At 63.7% G+C, this 14,796-nt stretch overlaps 1 protein-coding gene across 1 annotated transcript; it reads right to left on the bottom strand.

Moving 5' to 3' along the window:
- Positions 1-9,312: 9,312 nt before the first annotated feature.
- Positions 9,313-12,219, bottom strand: SLC25A1 (solute carrier family 25 member 1). Its single transcript, XM_081541916.1, has 9 exons — positions 11,963-12,219; positions 11,620-11,727; positions 11,446-11,545; positions 11,215-11,353; positions 10,774-10,858; positions 10,543-10,647; positions 10,336-10,451; positions 10,178-10,251; positions 9,313-9,966 (listed from the first exon to the last, which is right to left on the bottom strand). Exons 1-9 carry the CDS (start codon positions 12,045-12,047, stop codon positions 9,852-9,854), a joined length of 927 nt encoding a protein of 308 aa, XP_081398042.1. The 5' UTR covers positions 12,048-12,219; the 3' UTR covers positions 9,313-9,851.
- Between the last annotated feature and the right edge of the window lie 2,577 nt (positions 12,220-14,796).

The following is a 14,796-nucleotide window of genomic DNA, read 5'->3' as shown; positions in this document are numbered from 1 at the left end:
ATCGCTGGGGACCCACCCGCACTTTGCCAAATTCCAGGAAGCCTTCATCTATGCAGCCTTGGACAGCTGCCGGGACTTCTGCTTCAGGCCGTCTCCAACCCGCTGAAAAGTTAGTGTGCGGCTCGCAGGACAGGGCTACAGACCGCCTGGCTTCTGCCCCAGCTGTCCCTTCCAGGCTCCAGGAGATGTTCCTTCAGCTCACCCCACCCCATACCTCGGTGTCCCGATCTCTGATCTCTAAACTGACATCATAGCGACCTAACTCTCAGATGCTCCAAGGGCTCAGCCAGTCACTGTGTGTGAGGCTAGAACTCCGCTGGGCAGGGGCCTCCGGGAATGGAAGGTACCACAAGGGGGGCAACATGCAGTCTCGTGCCTCTGCTCTCGCCTCACACACCCTTCCTCAAACTCCCCTGTTGACTCCACTCTGGTGTCAGTGAGGACTCTGGACTTCCTGCCACAGAACCCGCTGACTCGCTGTCACAAAGAGTCCTGACACAGGCTGCCCAGGACTCATTAATCTGGAAGCTTCAGGAAGGAGCCCCCACCTCTGTGAGTGGCCCACCTCATGGTTGCAAGATGGCTGCCACCACTCCAGACCTCCCATCTCTTCCCATGTATCCCTTTGGATCACCCTAGAAACGTCTCCCAGCCAACTTCCCTCACAGAACCAATAGATCAGAGAGGTGCTTGGGAGTCAACAACCCATCAAAGTCACTTCCTCAAGGATGGGGGCTCCGGGACCAGTGGCCTGGAAAGCTGGGTCCTGGCTGTTCCTTCATCCCTCTCCATCCTCACCCTTGGTGGCCTCCTACAACCTTGAAGCTTCAGACGCCACCTCTGTGGCAGGGACTCCCCAGGTGATACCTCCAGCCTGACTGCTCCCTCTGTTCCAGGCTGACATCTCCCTAAGCACCTGCTCCATGTCCCATTTCAGCACCAAGACCCATTCAGTCACTATGCTTGGGATGGACTGAAGATCTCCTGGAAACCTCCGTCCCCTGCCTGGTACTCCCCACCTGGATAAATGGGTTACCTACTCACCTCCCCACCTAGGTGGACATGCCATCTCTCCACCAGTCCACCCAGCCCAGTGTGATGCTCTTCAAACCTGTCAGCAAATCCTTGGACATGCATCCCTTCAAGAGGTGAAATCTAATCCCCTCTTCTAAGTGCGCTGGCTTAGTGACTCTCTTCTGAGTGCTAGGCGGCAGAAGCGGCCCTGTGCTTTCTGAGGCCAGGTCCTACATCTGGGGGACACAGCTCCTCTCCCACCTGGGGACGCTCCCTGCAGCAGCCACGGGACGAGGACATACAGAGCAGCTCCAGCTGAAGGACCGGCCCCAGCCCTGCGCTGGGCAGCGCTGATGTCGATCCCTTTTCAAGTTTGTCTCTGATGAAGGTAAGGATCCAAGTTTCATCCTTTGCATCTGGATATCCAGTTGTCCCAGTCCCATTTGTTGAAAAGATTATTTTTTTCCCTGTTGAATTGTTCCCCCCACCCCCAGTTGCAAATCAATTGACCATAAATGTGAGGACTTATTTCTGGATCCTGAGTCCTGCTCCATTGATCTACATGTCTGTATTTTTTTTTTAAAGTGCTTTATTATTTATTTAGTATTGGCTGCCCTGGGTCTTTGTTTTGCACAAGCTTCTCTCTAGTTGCATCGAGTGGGGCTTCTTCCTGCAGTGCCCTCTCTTGTTGTGGGGCAAATGCTGTAGGCACACCGGCTTCAGCTGTTGGGGCTTGCAGGCTTGGTTGCTCCCAGCATGTGGCATCGACCTGGGGTCAAACCCGTGTCCCCTGCATTGGCAGCTGGATTCTTATCCACTGTACCACCAGGGAAGTCCTTACCCGCACTGTCTTGATTACTGGAGCTTTGCGGTTGAGATTGAGATTTGGAGGTTTGAGATTGAGAAGTGTGAGTTCTGCGGCTTTTTTTTTTCAACATTGATTTGACCATCATGGTTCTTGTGAACTTTCATGTGAATTTTAGGACCAGCTCGTCAGTTTATTGGAAGAGACCAGCTGGAATTTTGATAGAGATTACATTGAATCTGAGGATCTATTGGGGGAGTCTTGCCATCTAAACATTAACAATCCATGAACATAGGACTTCTTCCACTTACTTAGATCATCTGGAATTTCTTTCAGTAGTGTAATTTTCAGAGTACACTTTTTTTCACTTTTTTGATTAAAGTTATCCTTCAGCATTTTGTTCTTTTGGGTACTACTGTAAATGAAATGATTTTACTTCATTTTTGGACTGCTCACTGCAAATGTATAGAAATACAAGTGATTTTGTACATTGATCTTGTATCTTGCAACCTGCAGAATTTGCTTATTCTAATAATTTTGGGGGGGGTTAAAAAGCTTTTAAATGAGATGACGGCATTTGTGAACGGAGACTGGGCCCCTCCCCTCACCACACTGGCGCCTCCGCCTCGTTCTCTTGCCTAAGCCCCTAGTGTGTGTGCGCTCAGTCGTGTCCAGCTCTTGCAGCCCCGTGGCCTGCAGCCCGCCAGGCTCCTCTGTCCATGGGATTCTCCAGCAAGAATACTGCAGTGGGTGGCCATTTCCTTCTCCAGGGGATTGTCCTGATCCAGGGATTGAACCTGTGTCTGTTGCCTTGGCAGGTCCCTGGCTAGAACCTCCAGTAAAGGTTCAACATCGCTGGGGACCCACCTGCACTTTGCCAAATTCCAGGAAGCCTTCATCTATGCAGCCTTGGACAGCTGCCGGGACTTCTGCTTCAGGCCGTCTCCAACCCGCTGAAAAGTTAGTGTGCGGCTCGCAGGACAGGGCTACAGACCGCCTGGCTTCTGCCCCAGCTGTCCCTTCCAGGCTCCAGGAGATGTTCCTTCAGCTCACCCCACCCCATACCTCGGTGTCCCGATCTCTGATCTCTAAACTGACATCATAGCGACCTAACTCTATGGGAGACAGCAATGGGAGAGTGGGCGTTCTCACGTTGTTCCTGATCTTAGAGGGAAAGAATTCGGTCTTCACCATTGCCCCCCCGCCCCAAACAAAGTATCTAGCAATTCACCAATTTAGCAAAGCCTCAACAAAGATATTTAAAATGAGTGAGCCAAGTGACACTTCTCATAATGCTAGTCACTTGCTTTGGACTAATCCTCCCATGGATAAAAATGATAAACTCTGAACAATATATTTTAAAGAAAACCTGGGAACACGGGATATGAACAGGTAGAACCCAGAAGGGGGTCAATATCAAGGCTGAAGACTTCAACATCTCCTTTGGGGGGGGACACAGCAGGAGCACGGGGTGACTGTCAAGGTTTGCACACTGCGAGCACGGCCTGCTGGGAAGCTGACCAAACGGGGGACGTGGGTGGTCAACCTGGCAGCGGGACAGAGCCGGGCGAGGGGCGGGGAGGCTCAGCAAGAAGGCACGCGGGTCGGGCCAGTGTCCCAGGAAGTCCCCAGGAGGCACCAGGACCCACACGGGCGGCTTCAGATTTCAAGTCTCCAGGACGCAGGCTCCAGCTTTGAGTCCCCATGATGTGCGTGGCCCCATCACGCAGGCTACGCTCCCAGGGGGACGAAGCTGGGCCGCCACTGGGCGCTAACCAGAAGCGCAGGTTGGGCAAGCCGGGCATTCAAGTGGTCAGCACAGAGCCCTAGCCGCATCCACTGGTCCACACGCAATCACTCGTCCCGCTTGGTAAATGGCCCGCCGTTCCACCTCACCACCTGAGTAAACCGCGCCTACACTGCAGTCCACCTTAGTAAATGCACACCTGCCTACCCAGGTAAGTGGTCCAACCAGCCACCCACGCGCCTCCCTGGCACCCCCCTGCCCTCAGACCTGCCTGAGCACTGCTCCATGCGGGACGCAGCCCCGCCCACCCCCGCACCTCACCGGTCCTAACACCGCCCTCAGGGCTGGTGCCAATGCCGGGCCACCTGGGTCCCACACCGGCCTTCCGACCCACTCCTGGCCGCTTTCCTAGCCTGACCCCCTCTCTCTGCACACAGATCCAATCACAGCGCTCCCCTGCTCAGGATAAGAGGATCAGCCGCCTCTTTGCGGTGCTTCTCTGGCCCCTGGACTCTGGACACCTCTGTCCCGCCGCCCCCTTCCTCTCGCTGCCCAGGCGGCAAACCAGCTCCGCCAGCGGCCCAGCGCTCTCGGCCAGGTCCTGGGGTTCAGTGTGGCCTCCGCAGAGCGGCCTTCCCCGCTCATCCCACCTACCCCTTCCCCTGCCCACCCCTCTCCACGGTCCCAGTGGCTCCTGGTCGCCCTCACTTGTCTGCCGGACTGAAGAGCAGACTAAGTTGCTTCCAGGACTGGTCAAAGCTGGTCAGTGCCAAACGGGGTGGATGGCGGGGCGGGAGGAGCACCAGGGGCCAAGGGCCGGGACCTCAGTTCCCAGAAACCACTGGCTTCGGACAGTCAGAGCCTGGGGCACCAGGCGGGCCCAGCAAGGTCCACGGCGAGTTTGGGAGTCAGGCCCCAGCTCGTGCGAACGTGCAGCTACAGCGGAGACTGCGAGCACGGCTCTTCTGCCGCCAAGAAGGGTGGAGGCGGGGGAAGGTCCCGGGCGCCGCTCAGGGATGGGGAAGGCGGCCGGGACGGGGGTGGGGCGCGCCTCCCCCGTAGCGCGCACCCCGCCCCCTCCCGACCGGGCGGCCAGGTCATCAGGACTCCCTGATTGCTTTCTTTCATGCCGGTGCCTTTCTCTGCAGCGAACACGCCCGCTAATGCCTCCTTTATCACGGAATTAGGGGATTTAGGGCCGACGGCACAAAGCGGCCCTCGATAGCGGCCATAATCAAGCGCCGATCGGCCGATCTCGAGCGGGCCCGGGAAGAAAGCGAGCGCGGGGATTAGCGCCGCGGGGCCGAGATAGCATCGCGCGGCCGCAGGCTGGGGCCGCCGGGGAGGGCCGGCCGCGCCGCGGAGAAAGGCCGGCTTAGCCGCCCGGCGCCGGGGATTCTGAAGCCATTAGCGGGGATTAGCACTCGAGTTAATCTGCTTTGGCCGCTCAATTGTCAGCGGGCCGCTCGCGTGGTGGACCCCTCGGTGGCGCGGCCGCGGGACCTCTGCGGTCCAGCACGGGGGCCGGTCTCGACTTCCCCAGCGGTCACCGGGCCAAGCCTGGCCCCGAGTCCCAGAGGGCGGGATGTACCCCTCGGTCCCTCAGACCAACGGGCTCCGCGTGCACTTGGCCCAGAAGGTTGGAGTGGGGCCCGGCTCTTGGCTGCAGCCTGTGCTGGGCATCAGGGCGCAACTGGCCCCTGCCCATCCGCGAGGCCCCCGCCCTTCCGGCCAGCTCCTCCTCTGCACTCCCGGCTGGCCCTCAAGTGTGGTTCCACAGCAAGGGACACCCTCCCCACATCGCAAGGCCAGGATGCCGGTCCTGCAGACCAAAGGGAGGCTGCCCGAGGCCATACAGGAGACAAGGTCTGCAGATCCTCCATCCCTCCTGAGGTCCCACCCCAGGATACGGACCCTAGCGCCGGCGGACGTGGTCTCACCGGCTGCCTCCCCAATCCCAATCTTCAGCTCCCTCACTGAGGGAGCCGGGCTGGGGGCTGTGCAGACCTGGCTCTCACAGGCCCCGGGCAGGCTCGCTCTCTGCCTGGGTTTCCCATCTGAGGAACGGGGCTGGCCGAAAAGAGCAGTGGTGACGGCAGGAGGCCCACTCTGCGGGGGTGCTCCCTGTGCTCACTGCTGTTTGCTGGAGGGGCGCGCCCTGGCCCCACCAACGACGGGCTCCGCGGGTGGGGGACTCGGCGGGCTGCGCCTCCAACACGAGGCTGCCCGGGCCTCCTCCTCCATGGGGATGGGGCATGGGCCCCGCGCCCTACTCGAGCCCGCGGGTGGAAGCAGGTGCCCGGACTGGAGCTGGCCAGCAGCGGGGAGGCTGGCGGCCCTCGCGGCCCCATCCCGTGACCCCGTCTCCTGTCCCGCGGCTGGCACTGGGTACTCGGGAGCCAAAGGTTGCGCAGGAGGAAGACACGGGCGCGAGCCCCGGGCCAGTGCGTCAGGGGCGCCCGCGGCGGCGTCCAGCGTGAGCAGTGGGTCGTCGGGGAGGGTGGGCGATGGCGGTGGCGCCGGACAAGCGCCGAGAGTCGGAGGCGGCCCCCGCGGCGGTGCGGCCCGAGGACCGCATAAGGCCACCTTCCAGCAGCGGGCCGAACGCACGCGCGGGCCTGCGCCGCCCGGGCGCGCCGTGACGCCATCAGCGCGCACCGCCCAACTTCCGGGCGCCGGCGGCCCCGCCCTCACCAGCCTCGGCCCCGCCCTGAGGGCGCTGGGGGCCGGAGCGTCGCTCCTGCGTCGCCCGTGACTGGGGCCGTGGGTGGGGCTCCTCCCTCACGAGCGGGCCTGGAAGGCTTCTTTGGTGTCTCCGGGCCTCCGGGTCGACCTTTAGCCGGCGGCCTGCGGGCACAGCCCCTCCCCGGGTCACAGCCCCGGGGGCGTGTGTGTGTGTGTGGGTTCCCCGGGCCCGGAGGACAGCGGCCGGAGGCGGGGCTCCTGGAGAGCGGCCGTGGGCCGGCCGGTGGCGGGTCGGAGAGCTTGAGCCCGAGGCCGGTTTTCAGCCGGGGGTTGGGCGGCGAGCCGCCGCAGGCGTCTGAGCAGAGGGCCTGGGATGGCCCGTGCCTGGAGGTCACCTCGGGAGACAGCCACTCCTCTGGCCAAGTGGGGTTTCAGGTCCAGGCCTGGCCAGTGGGGGAATAAATGGGTGTGGCAGGCCCGGCCGAGGAAACAAAAGTGACAGCGAGTGTGTATGTGTGTGTGTGTGTGGGGGGGGGTCAGGGCCTGGCCCCGTCTGTGCGGAGGCGGTTGTTCTCAGATAGTCTCAGGTGGGCGTGGAAGAAGGCGAGCTCCCAGGCCACGGCCAGGGGCCGCCGTGTTTTCCTTGGGTCACCTGCTTGGTCGGCCTCGGCCACGTCTGTCCGCGGTCCTAGCTGTTCTCTGTGGTCCTCCCGCCGTCCTTTTCGGCCACTTCTCTGCTGTGGCCGCCTCTCTCTCTTTGGCCCTGTTCCCAGATCTTGAGGGAGCAGGTCCTCAGACCCCCGGATTCTGTGCAGGGAATCTGAGAACACGTAGGAAGTAGAATGTCAGCGAGGGAAGTAGTCTGGCACCCTCAGCTCTGATTGTTTGGTGTGAAGGCTGAGGACAACCTGAAACACAGAATTCTCTTTGTTGGCTAAAAGGGGAGAGACCCATTTGTCAGGAGCGATTCTGTATGTGTACTAAGCTCAGATTGCCATTCATCACCTACACAGGGGCATGGAAAAACTCAGGGTATGCCCGTAGGGTAGTGGGGGAGTTGAGGGTTCAAAGAAGTTGGGCAAGGGGCCCTGCCTAGAGGTGGGTAGGACACCCCTCCTCAGCCACACAGTGGTGAGATGGGGCTGGAGGTTGGCCAAGAGCTGCCCCGGGAACGGCCACCACCTCACACTTTGCTCCCTTGGCCTGTCTCTGAGGCCACTGTGCCGGGCACATTTCCTGATGACCCCAGGCCCGAGGATGCCAGGTGGTGAAGGTTGCTTAATGCTGAGTGGCTTCCAGCTGGGCTCAGACGTTTCTGCCCTTGGGCTGGATACCCTGACCCAGAGTCTGCACTCAGCTCAAGACTCCTCTAATAATGCAGGCGCAGCTGCCCCCAGGGTTCTCCCCGGCCCTGGCCTGTGTGTCCAGGTTGGCCAGGGTGGGGCGGGGGAGAACCACACTGGAAGTGGAGTATTTCGCCTCTCAACTGCTCAAAGTTCTGCCCACGTCATTCTGCCCCTTGGCCCAGTGCTGTAAGGGCAGTGTCCCCTGCCATCGGTCTCCTCCCTGCAGCTTTCCAGATCTTGATTAAGTGCCCTGGGCTCTCTGCAGACGCCTGCCTGCCTCTCTAGCCACTCTCTACCAGCTCACTTCCCTCCGGCTTTGCTGACACATTGTCTCAGACAGTGACACCCCCTTCCCCCGCCCCCTCCGCTTCCCTCAAATCTCAGCTGCAGAACTAAGGCTTCAACTAATCCCAGCTCCTGTCAACAGGTGGAGTCGGTGGGGGGCAGGTGGCTTCTCCAGGGTCACAGCCCCGGGGAACTTGGGCCCAGCTCCACCAACTTTTCTGGCTGGGCTCCCTGCTGTCCACCTTGTGCTATGGCACAGGCAACGGTGCCCTGCCCCTCCTGGGTACAGGTCCCAACACTTTCCTTCCAGCTCAGTGCAGCCCGGCTCTTTATGAAAGGAGGTGGGGTAGGACTAAGGGTGCTGGTAGGCAATCAGTGAGCAGATGCCACTCTTAGAGGTATTTTGGGGCGGAGTCCCCTCAGGGCCCAGGTCTGGGGCTCCACCAGATCTAGGAACTAGCTGGGACCCTGGGGCCCTGCTAAGTCTCCCTGAGGGCTCCCTCTGCAGAGCGTGTTCTAAGCACCCTACATACACTACAGCACTCCTCCTCGTAGCCCACGAGGCTGGGTTCTCATTTCACAGTTGGGAAGTGGAGTTTAGGTGGCTTGCCTCAGCCTGTGAGCAGTCAAGCTTTGTTGCCAGGCCCTTTCCCGTGAGGAGAGGGCACACTGGTCCTTGCACCCCTCAAACCCACCCAGATCTACCCCATACTCTAGGGATCCAGGTGCTGTGGGGGCTCTCCCCTGAAGGGAACAGCTCCAGGAGTGGGACTTGCCTGCTAGTTGAGCCAAGTCCTTTGTGTGGCTTTTGCTATGGAGTCACTTGGACCAGGTCCCTCTGCCCCCGCACAGCCTTGGGCACCTCCTCCACTTGGCTCGCAGGTGGTTTCCAGCCAGATCTGGCCCAGGGGGACCCTCCAGTTCAAGGCTCTCTGGCCCTTGTGCTCGGCTGGGCTCCCAGCTGTGCCTGGGCCCTGGGGAAAGGTGGGCTCCAGCAAGGGGGAGGTTCAGTGCTGTGGGGTGAGGGCCCCAAGTGCCCACTACCTCCCAGCCTCAGTAAAGCATCAAGGGCCTCCTGCTCAGTCTCAGGGCACCAGAAAATGGTCACCCCAAAGCAGATCCCCATGAGCAGACCACCGGGAAAACATGAAGGAACGAGGTGGGCCAGGCCCAAGGCTGCAGGGTGGACAAGAGCCCAAGAGCCCCTTCTCCAGGCCTGACAACCTGCCACCCGCCAGGCGACCCTCAAGGACACGTCCTCCGGCGCCCCTGCAGGATCTTGCCTCCTGGTCACAGGCAAGGCCTGGTGCCAGGCATCCCAGGGGTTGGCACAGCTCACTTGCCCACCAGCCTGTCCCCCTGGCAGTGTCCTCGGTGAGGAGTGGGCCTGCCCTTGGCAGAGGCGTGGGCTCACAACAGGGACAGGAGGCTGCAACAGGATCCGGTTTATTGCCTTGGAAGGGTGGTCCTAAGAGTGGCAGGTGCCACCCTGTCCCAGGCGGAGAGAGGCCCCGAGGGCCATTAAGGCCAGCGGCGGGGAAAGCGGGGGCCACGCAGCCCCTGGAATGCAGTGAGGCCAGGCTGAGGCCCGGAGGCAGCTGTGGTGGGCCAGGGCACTGCCCCTGCTGCCCAGGGTGGAAGGCACCGGGCTGGGACGTGACCCCGGCCACACGGGCACCCCGGGAAGTGGGGCACAGGGTCACAGGACACGAAACATGAAACACAGGCACACAAGTAAGCACGTGGACAAGTGGGCACAGATTCACAGGCCAGAGGGACACCCAGTCTCAGCTGGACACACAGACACTGTGGCGGTGGTGTACAGACCACAGAGGCCGTGTGGACCCGACGGCCACAGGGGACACCCAGGCCATGGACTACGTGGGACAGGGAAGGGGCCTTTTGGCGCGACTGCACTGGAATCGTAAGAAGGGGGCGCTGGGGGCGGCCCGTGCGCACACCCTGGGGCTCAGTCCGTCTTCCACACTTTGTTGAGAAGCTTTACCACCTCGTCATAGATGATGAACACGATGGCCACATCCAGGCAGACCCGGCCGAGGCGCGGGACAGTGCCCTTGTAGAACCTGGGGAGGAAGGTGGTGGAAGGGCAGCTGAAGGCACGGCTCTGGACAGGGCGCGGGTGGGGGTTGTTGGGGAGGGGAGTCAGAGATTGAGGAAGCAAGAGCGGACCCCTTTGGGGATGCCCGGAGTGGGGGCACCGGGGTGCGGGGGGCCTGGGCGGAAGGTGGGGAGGGCCTGGGGTGCAGAAGGCAGTGTTGCCCCTCGCCCACTCACGCCTTGAGTCCCTCGTTCCTCAGGATCTGCAGGCCGCAGTCCCACGTGTTCCGGTACTTGTGGGCTTCCAGTCCCTGCAGGAAGCCAACAGCCAGGAGCCTAGGTAACCGGTCCCGCCCCCAGGTCCCGCCCCCGGCCCTCCCGGGCCCCGCCCCCACCTGCATCCGGGTCTTTATCACGTCCAGTGGAGTGTTCCCGAAGACACTAGCTGCGCCTGCGATGGCTCCGAACACACCAGTGATCAGCGGGTTCATAGGCTTGTTCGGGTTGTCCCCTGGATGGGGGTGAGGGCTGGGGTCAGAAGGGGACAGCTGGCGAGGGCAGGGCTCCAGGCCTGGAGGTGGGGTTTTGGGGCGCAAACACACCTCGGTACCAGTTGCGCAGGGAGGTCATGACGAAGAAGCGGATGGCTTGGTTGGATCCTTGCTTCAGTACGGTGGCCGTGAGGCCTTGGTATGTTCCCTTCAGCCCTGGGGTAAGCAGGCAAGGCCGTCACACCGACGGCAGGAGCACCAAGGCAGGAAGTGCCGGTGATGGCCCTGGGCATCCTGGCCCAGGTCCCTGACCCCACCAGAGGGCAAGGCCGAGCGGCTCACCTTGTTCCCGCACGATCTCCCTGACCCCGTGGAAGAATCCTCGGTATTTGGGGCTGCCAGAGGTCTGGTCATGGATGAATTTCACCTGAGGAAGAGGGGGCAAGGCACTGGCTCCCAGGGGTCAGCGCATGGGCGCACCCGGCCGCCTTACGGAGGAGCCTCTGCCGTTATGTTTCCCTTATGTTTACTAGTTTTTCAAACAACTTATGCAGCAGACACGTGTTACCTTGTTTTGTGCTCCTAAGTTTTTTTAAGGCAGTGTTATCTTCCCACTGCCTCGAGGATAGAATCCAGCCCCCAGGAGGCTCTTCCGGCGGGGCTTCTGCGCCGGGCTCCCCAGGCAGACACCTGCCCACCTCGACGGTCTCCGCGGGGCACAATGCCACCACCCCGCCGCCCCAGTACTGTCTCACGCCTTGTCTCCTACGGGGACCTGCCCACCTTGATGGTCTCCATGGGGCACACGACCACCACGGCCTCGGCCACTCCGGCGCCCAGGCCGCACAGCAGCCCACGCGTGCTGTCCAGCCGTCCCTGGGCGTCTCGCATTTGGTTGCTGAGAAATTCGAACGTCCCGAACCTGGGGCGGGAGGCTGAGGCGTGAGACGGGCCGCCGCGGGGCCGGGGCTCGCTGCCTCCCTCTCGCGGCCCCCGGGGCCCGAGCCGCCTCACCTGACGGCCGCCTTGGGGATGGAGCCGTAGAGCAGGGAGCTGAGGCCTCGGTACAGGCCCAGGACGCCATGGCTGCGGACCGTCTGCCGTACGCAGTCCCCTGGGGGAGGGGGCGGTCAGCGACCCCGCCGGCCCCCGCCGGCCCGCCCGCCTCCGCCGGCCGCCCCCACTCACCGATGCCCCGGTAGCGCGGCGGGTGCGAGCGCTCGTCCAGCTGCAGCTGCGTCTTCACGTACTCGGTGGGGAAGGTGATGCAGATTTCGATGCCGCCCGCCAGGCCGCCTGCGGGTAAAGACCGGGACCCGGACGGCGCTGAGACCCCTCCCCCGCCCGGACTATGCCCGCCGCCCGGGGACCGGGCCCACGCCTCCGCCTCCCCCGCGGTCCCGGCGAGGCGCCGGGGGGGTGCCGCGCAGCGGGAGCCGCACCCGCCCGGAAGAGCGGCGGAGCCAGTACTCCGGGCCTGCCCGGAAGCGCAGTGGGGTCGGGGTCCGAGTGCGCAGTGCGCACGCCCCACCTGCCAGGATCGCCTTCCCCGGGTGAGTGAGTGCGGCCTTCCCGGGCGCGGGCGCGGCGGCCGCCAGAGCGCGGGGTGCGGCCATGGCGGGCGGGCGGGGCAGGAGCCCGGGGGCAGCGGCGCGGCGGCGGCGGCCTCGGGTCCGAGCTCTCGCGCTCGGTAGCGGCGGCGGCGGCGGCGGCGGCGGCGGCGGCGGAGCGGGTTGTGGGCCGGGGCGGAGCCGCCGCTTCGGCTCAGAGCTCCGCCCCGCGTGGTCCGAGCCCGGCCCCGCCCCCCGGCCCGCCCCGAGCCCGCCCCGAGCCCGCCCCGAGCCCGCCCCGAGCCCGCGGGAACCCGCGGGAACGTGAGGCCGGGCGGCCCTGCGGCCCAGCCAATAGTCGCGCGTCTCGGCCCGGCCCCGCCCCAAGGTTCCGCCCCCGGCCGGGCAGCCCCGCAGCCCAGCCAATGGCTACGCGGCTCGGCCCGGCCCCGCCCCGAGTACCCGCCCCCGGCCGGGCGGCCCAGCAGCCCAGCCAATGTCCGCGCGGGCCCGGACCCGCCCCGCCCCCTAGGACCCGCCCCCTCACCCGGAGGGCGGGGCCGCCTCTCACCACAGGCAGAGCGCTGTTGCCGCGCCCCCCAGGACTCCCGGCTCCCGGCGGCGCGCACGGGGGGTGCAGGCCCCCGACACGGCCTGCTCGCCGGCCACCCCCCGGCCCCGAGGAGGCCCCGCAGCGCTTCGGGCCTCGCCTGCTCGCGCCAGCCGCGAAGGGAAGCGGGGACACGCTGACTTTCATTTAACGTGCGGGGCTCACGCACTGCCCAGCGGGTCCGCAACGTGACCCGGAGGGGCAGCTCCCCCGGCGCGGAGTGTGCAGGGCGCCCTGCCCCTGTGCCCGGGAGTCCTCGCGCTCCACTCCTCAGGAGGGCGGACTCCAGCCAGAAGGCCCAGGGGTCGGAGTCCACCTCCCGCAGTTGCTTCGAGCAGTCCGTGGCCGCCCAGGGCTCCGGCGGGGCCATCACTCACTGGACCCCGGCAAAATGTGCTCAGGTCTAGGAGGGAGCTGGCCGGCCAGAGCAGAGCCAGCCCTGCCCGTCCTCCACGGGGGCTGCGCCCACAGACCCCCTGGGTGAACTGGCGCGGGGGGTTGTTCCCAGAGAGTGGACCCTCACCAGACGGGAGGCCCAGGGCCTGGGTCTCCACTGGCGAAGGGGGGGCCTGGCCTTCTTGTTGGGGCCCCTCAGTACTGTCCAGTCGGCCTGGCCGCCCCTCAGCTCATCCCAGACCAGCTCCTGTCCTGCTTTCCAGCCGGTTCCCCTTTAGTCTCCGCGATCGCTGGTGATAACCCTGTTCCTGACGTTCAAGCCTCAGAGCAGATAGTTCACCTGGGCTCTGGTCACCCAACTGCCCATCCACATGCACGCAGGGATGGCCGCCCCTGCCCGCCACGATCAGCACCAGGCCCTCACCTCCGGCCCCGCGAGAGCAGCGTCTCGCTGCAGTGACCCTCTCGGAACACTGGGCTAGTCCCTCCCTTGAATGTCCCTGGTCCCCGGCCCTGCATTTCTCCTGGAGTTGCCTTGACAGTCCCGCCGTGCGAAGCACTCCGGCCCCCACCCCCTCCAAGCACTGTCTGTCAACATCCCCGAATGCAGATTCGACCCAAGAGGCTTTTCTGTTTTGCCCACTGATAACCGCTGTCTGGAATAACGCCCGCCACGCAGTAGGGGCTGGAACGTTTGCTGAACATTGAGTGTTTCACTTACCAGTTGTGGGGCGGCTTAAACACCCTCTGTGGTTGCTTTACAATTTGTTTCTAGGACTTCTGCACAGCACGAAAGCGCCTATCACCAGACCTCGGCGGTATCCGCCTGCACAGGCCCCGAGCCCGCGACTCAGTTAAGGCCCCTCCAGACTCGTGCCCCCGTTGCCGGGGGGGGAGGCTGGGGCTCGGGGTCCACGGGGACCACTGCCCAACAGTCCCCTCTCCAGGCTGCCCAGACCAGGCCACCCCCGGGACCACAGCCCCGTGGTGGCCCGTCACGCCGGGCACGCACACCGAGGTGTCTCCCGGCCAACTATCCAATGCTGTGTCCAAGAGCAGCACCCACGGGAAGGCCCCACCCTCCCAAAGGTCCCGGGCCCCCCTCCTGGACTCGTGCGCGGCCCCTGTCCCCAGGGCTCCAGGGGGTGGCTGTGGCTGTCGTCGCCGACCCAGTGGTCTCAGCACGTCACTCAAAGGTGGTCCCAAGGGTGGCCCCTGGGCAACGACTGGGCTCCTGAAGGTCCAAGGAGCCGAGAAAAGGGAGGGCACCTCGAAAGCCCAGTCCTGCCTGGCGATGGGGCACAGGCTGGCTCAGCGACCCGCCCGCCCGCCACACGACCCCCATGCCCGCAGCGCTGAGGTGCTGGCTCCGCACTCAGCAACATGGGATCCAGCCAGAGGGGGACCCTGGACGCCTACGTGGAGACAGGCCACACGAGGCTGGGGGATGGAGCCCCTTGCTGACCCGCAGGCCAGGCAGGCAGTGGAGACAGGGCCAAGGAGCACCCCAAGCCCGCGGGCCGGGTCAGCAGGCGGGGCCGGGTGCAGGGTCTGCGCTGGCGATGGTCTGAACATGCCCGTGCCCCGGCCCGGCCACCCACAGACACACTGGCAGAAAGCCAAGAAAGAGCCCCCTGTCCTTCTCTTATTTTTTTAGAGCTATGCTTTATTCTGCAGAAATGTTTCAGACTCCAAGTCTGGAGACGGCGTCCCAAGAAACCCTGAGAGGGCTGCGGGCAGGCGAGGGCGGGGAGGCTGAACAGGAAAGGTCACCATGGATTAAAGAGAACCAGAGAACCACAGCAGGGA

The sequence above is a fragment of the Giraffa tippelskirchi genome, chromosome 11 (assembly GCF_054371585.1).
Source record: "Giraffa tippelskirchi isolate mGirTip1 chromosome 11, T2T-mGirTip1v1.2.pri, whole genome shotgun sequence".
In the NCBI taxonomy this organism is placed as follows: Eukaryota; Metazoa; Chordata; class Mammalia; order Artiodactyla; family Giraffidae; genus Giraffa; species Giraffa tippelskirchi.
This window is presented reverse-complemented; position numbering and strand designations above follow the sequence as displayed.

Bases quoted from the DNA above. Each gene is read 5' to 3' on its own strand.
- SLC25A1 (XM_081541916.1), bottom strand. From the start codon at position 12,047: ATGGCCGCACCCCGCGCTCTGGCGGCCGCCGCGCCCGCGCCCGGGAAG. The intron at 10,859-11,214 runs GTGGGCAGGTCC...CCTCTTCCTCAG, and splicing joins GCCCCATGGAGACCATCAAG to GTGAAATTCATCCATGACCA. The intron at 9,967-10,177 runs GTGAGTGGGCGA...CTTCCTCCCCAG, and splicing joins AGGAACGAGGGACTCAAGGC to GTTCTACAAGGGCACTGTCC.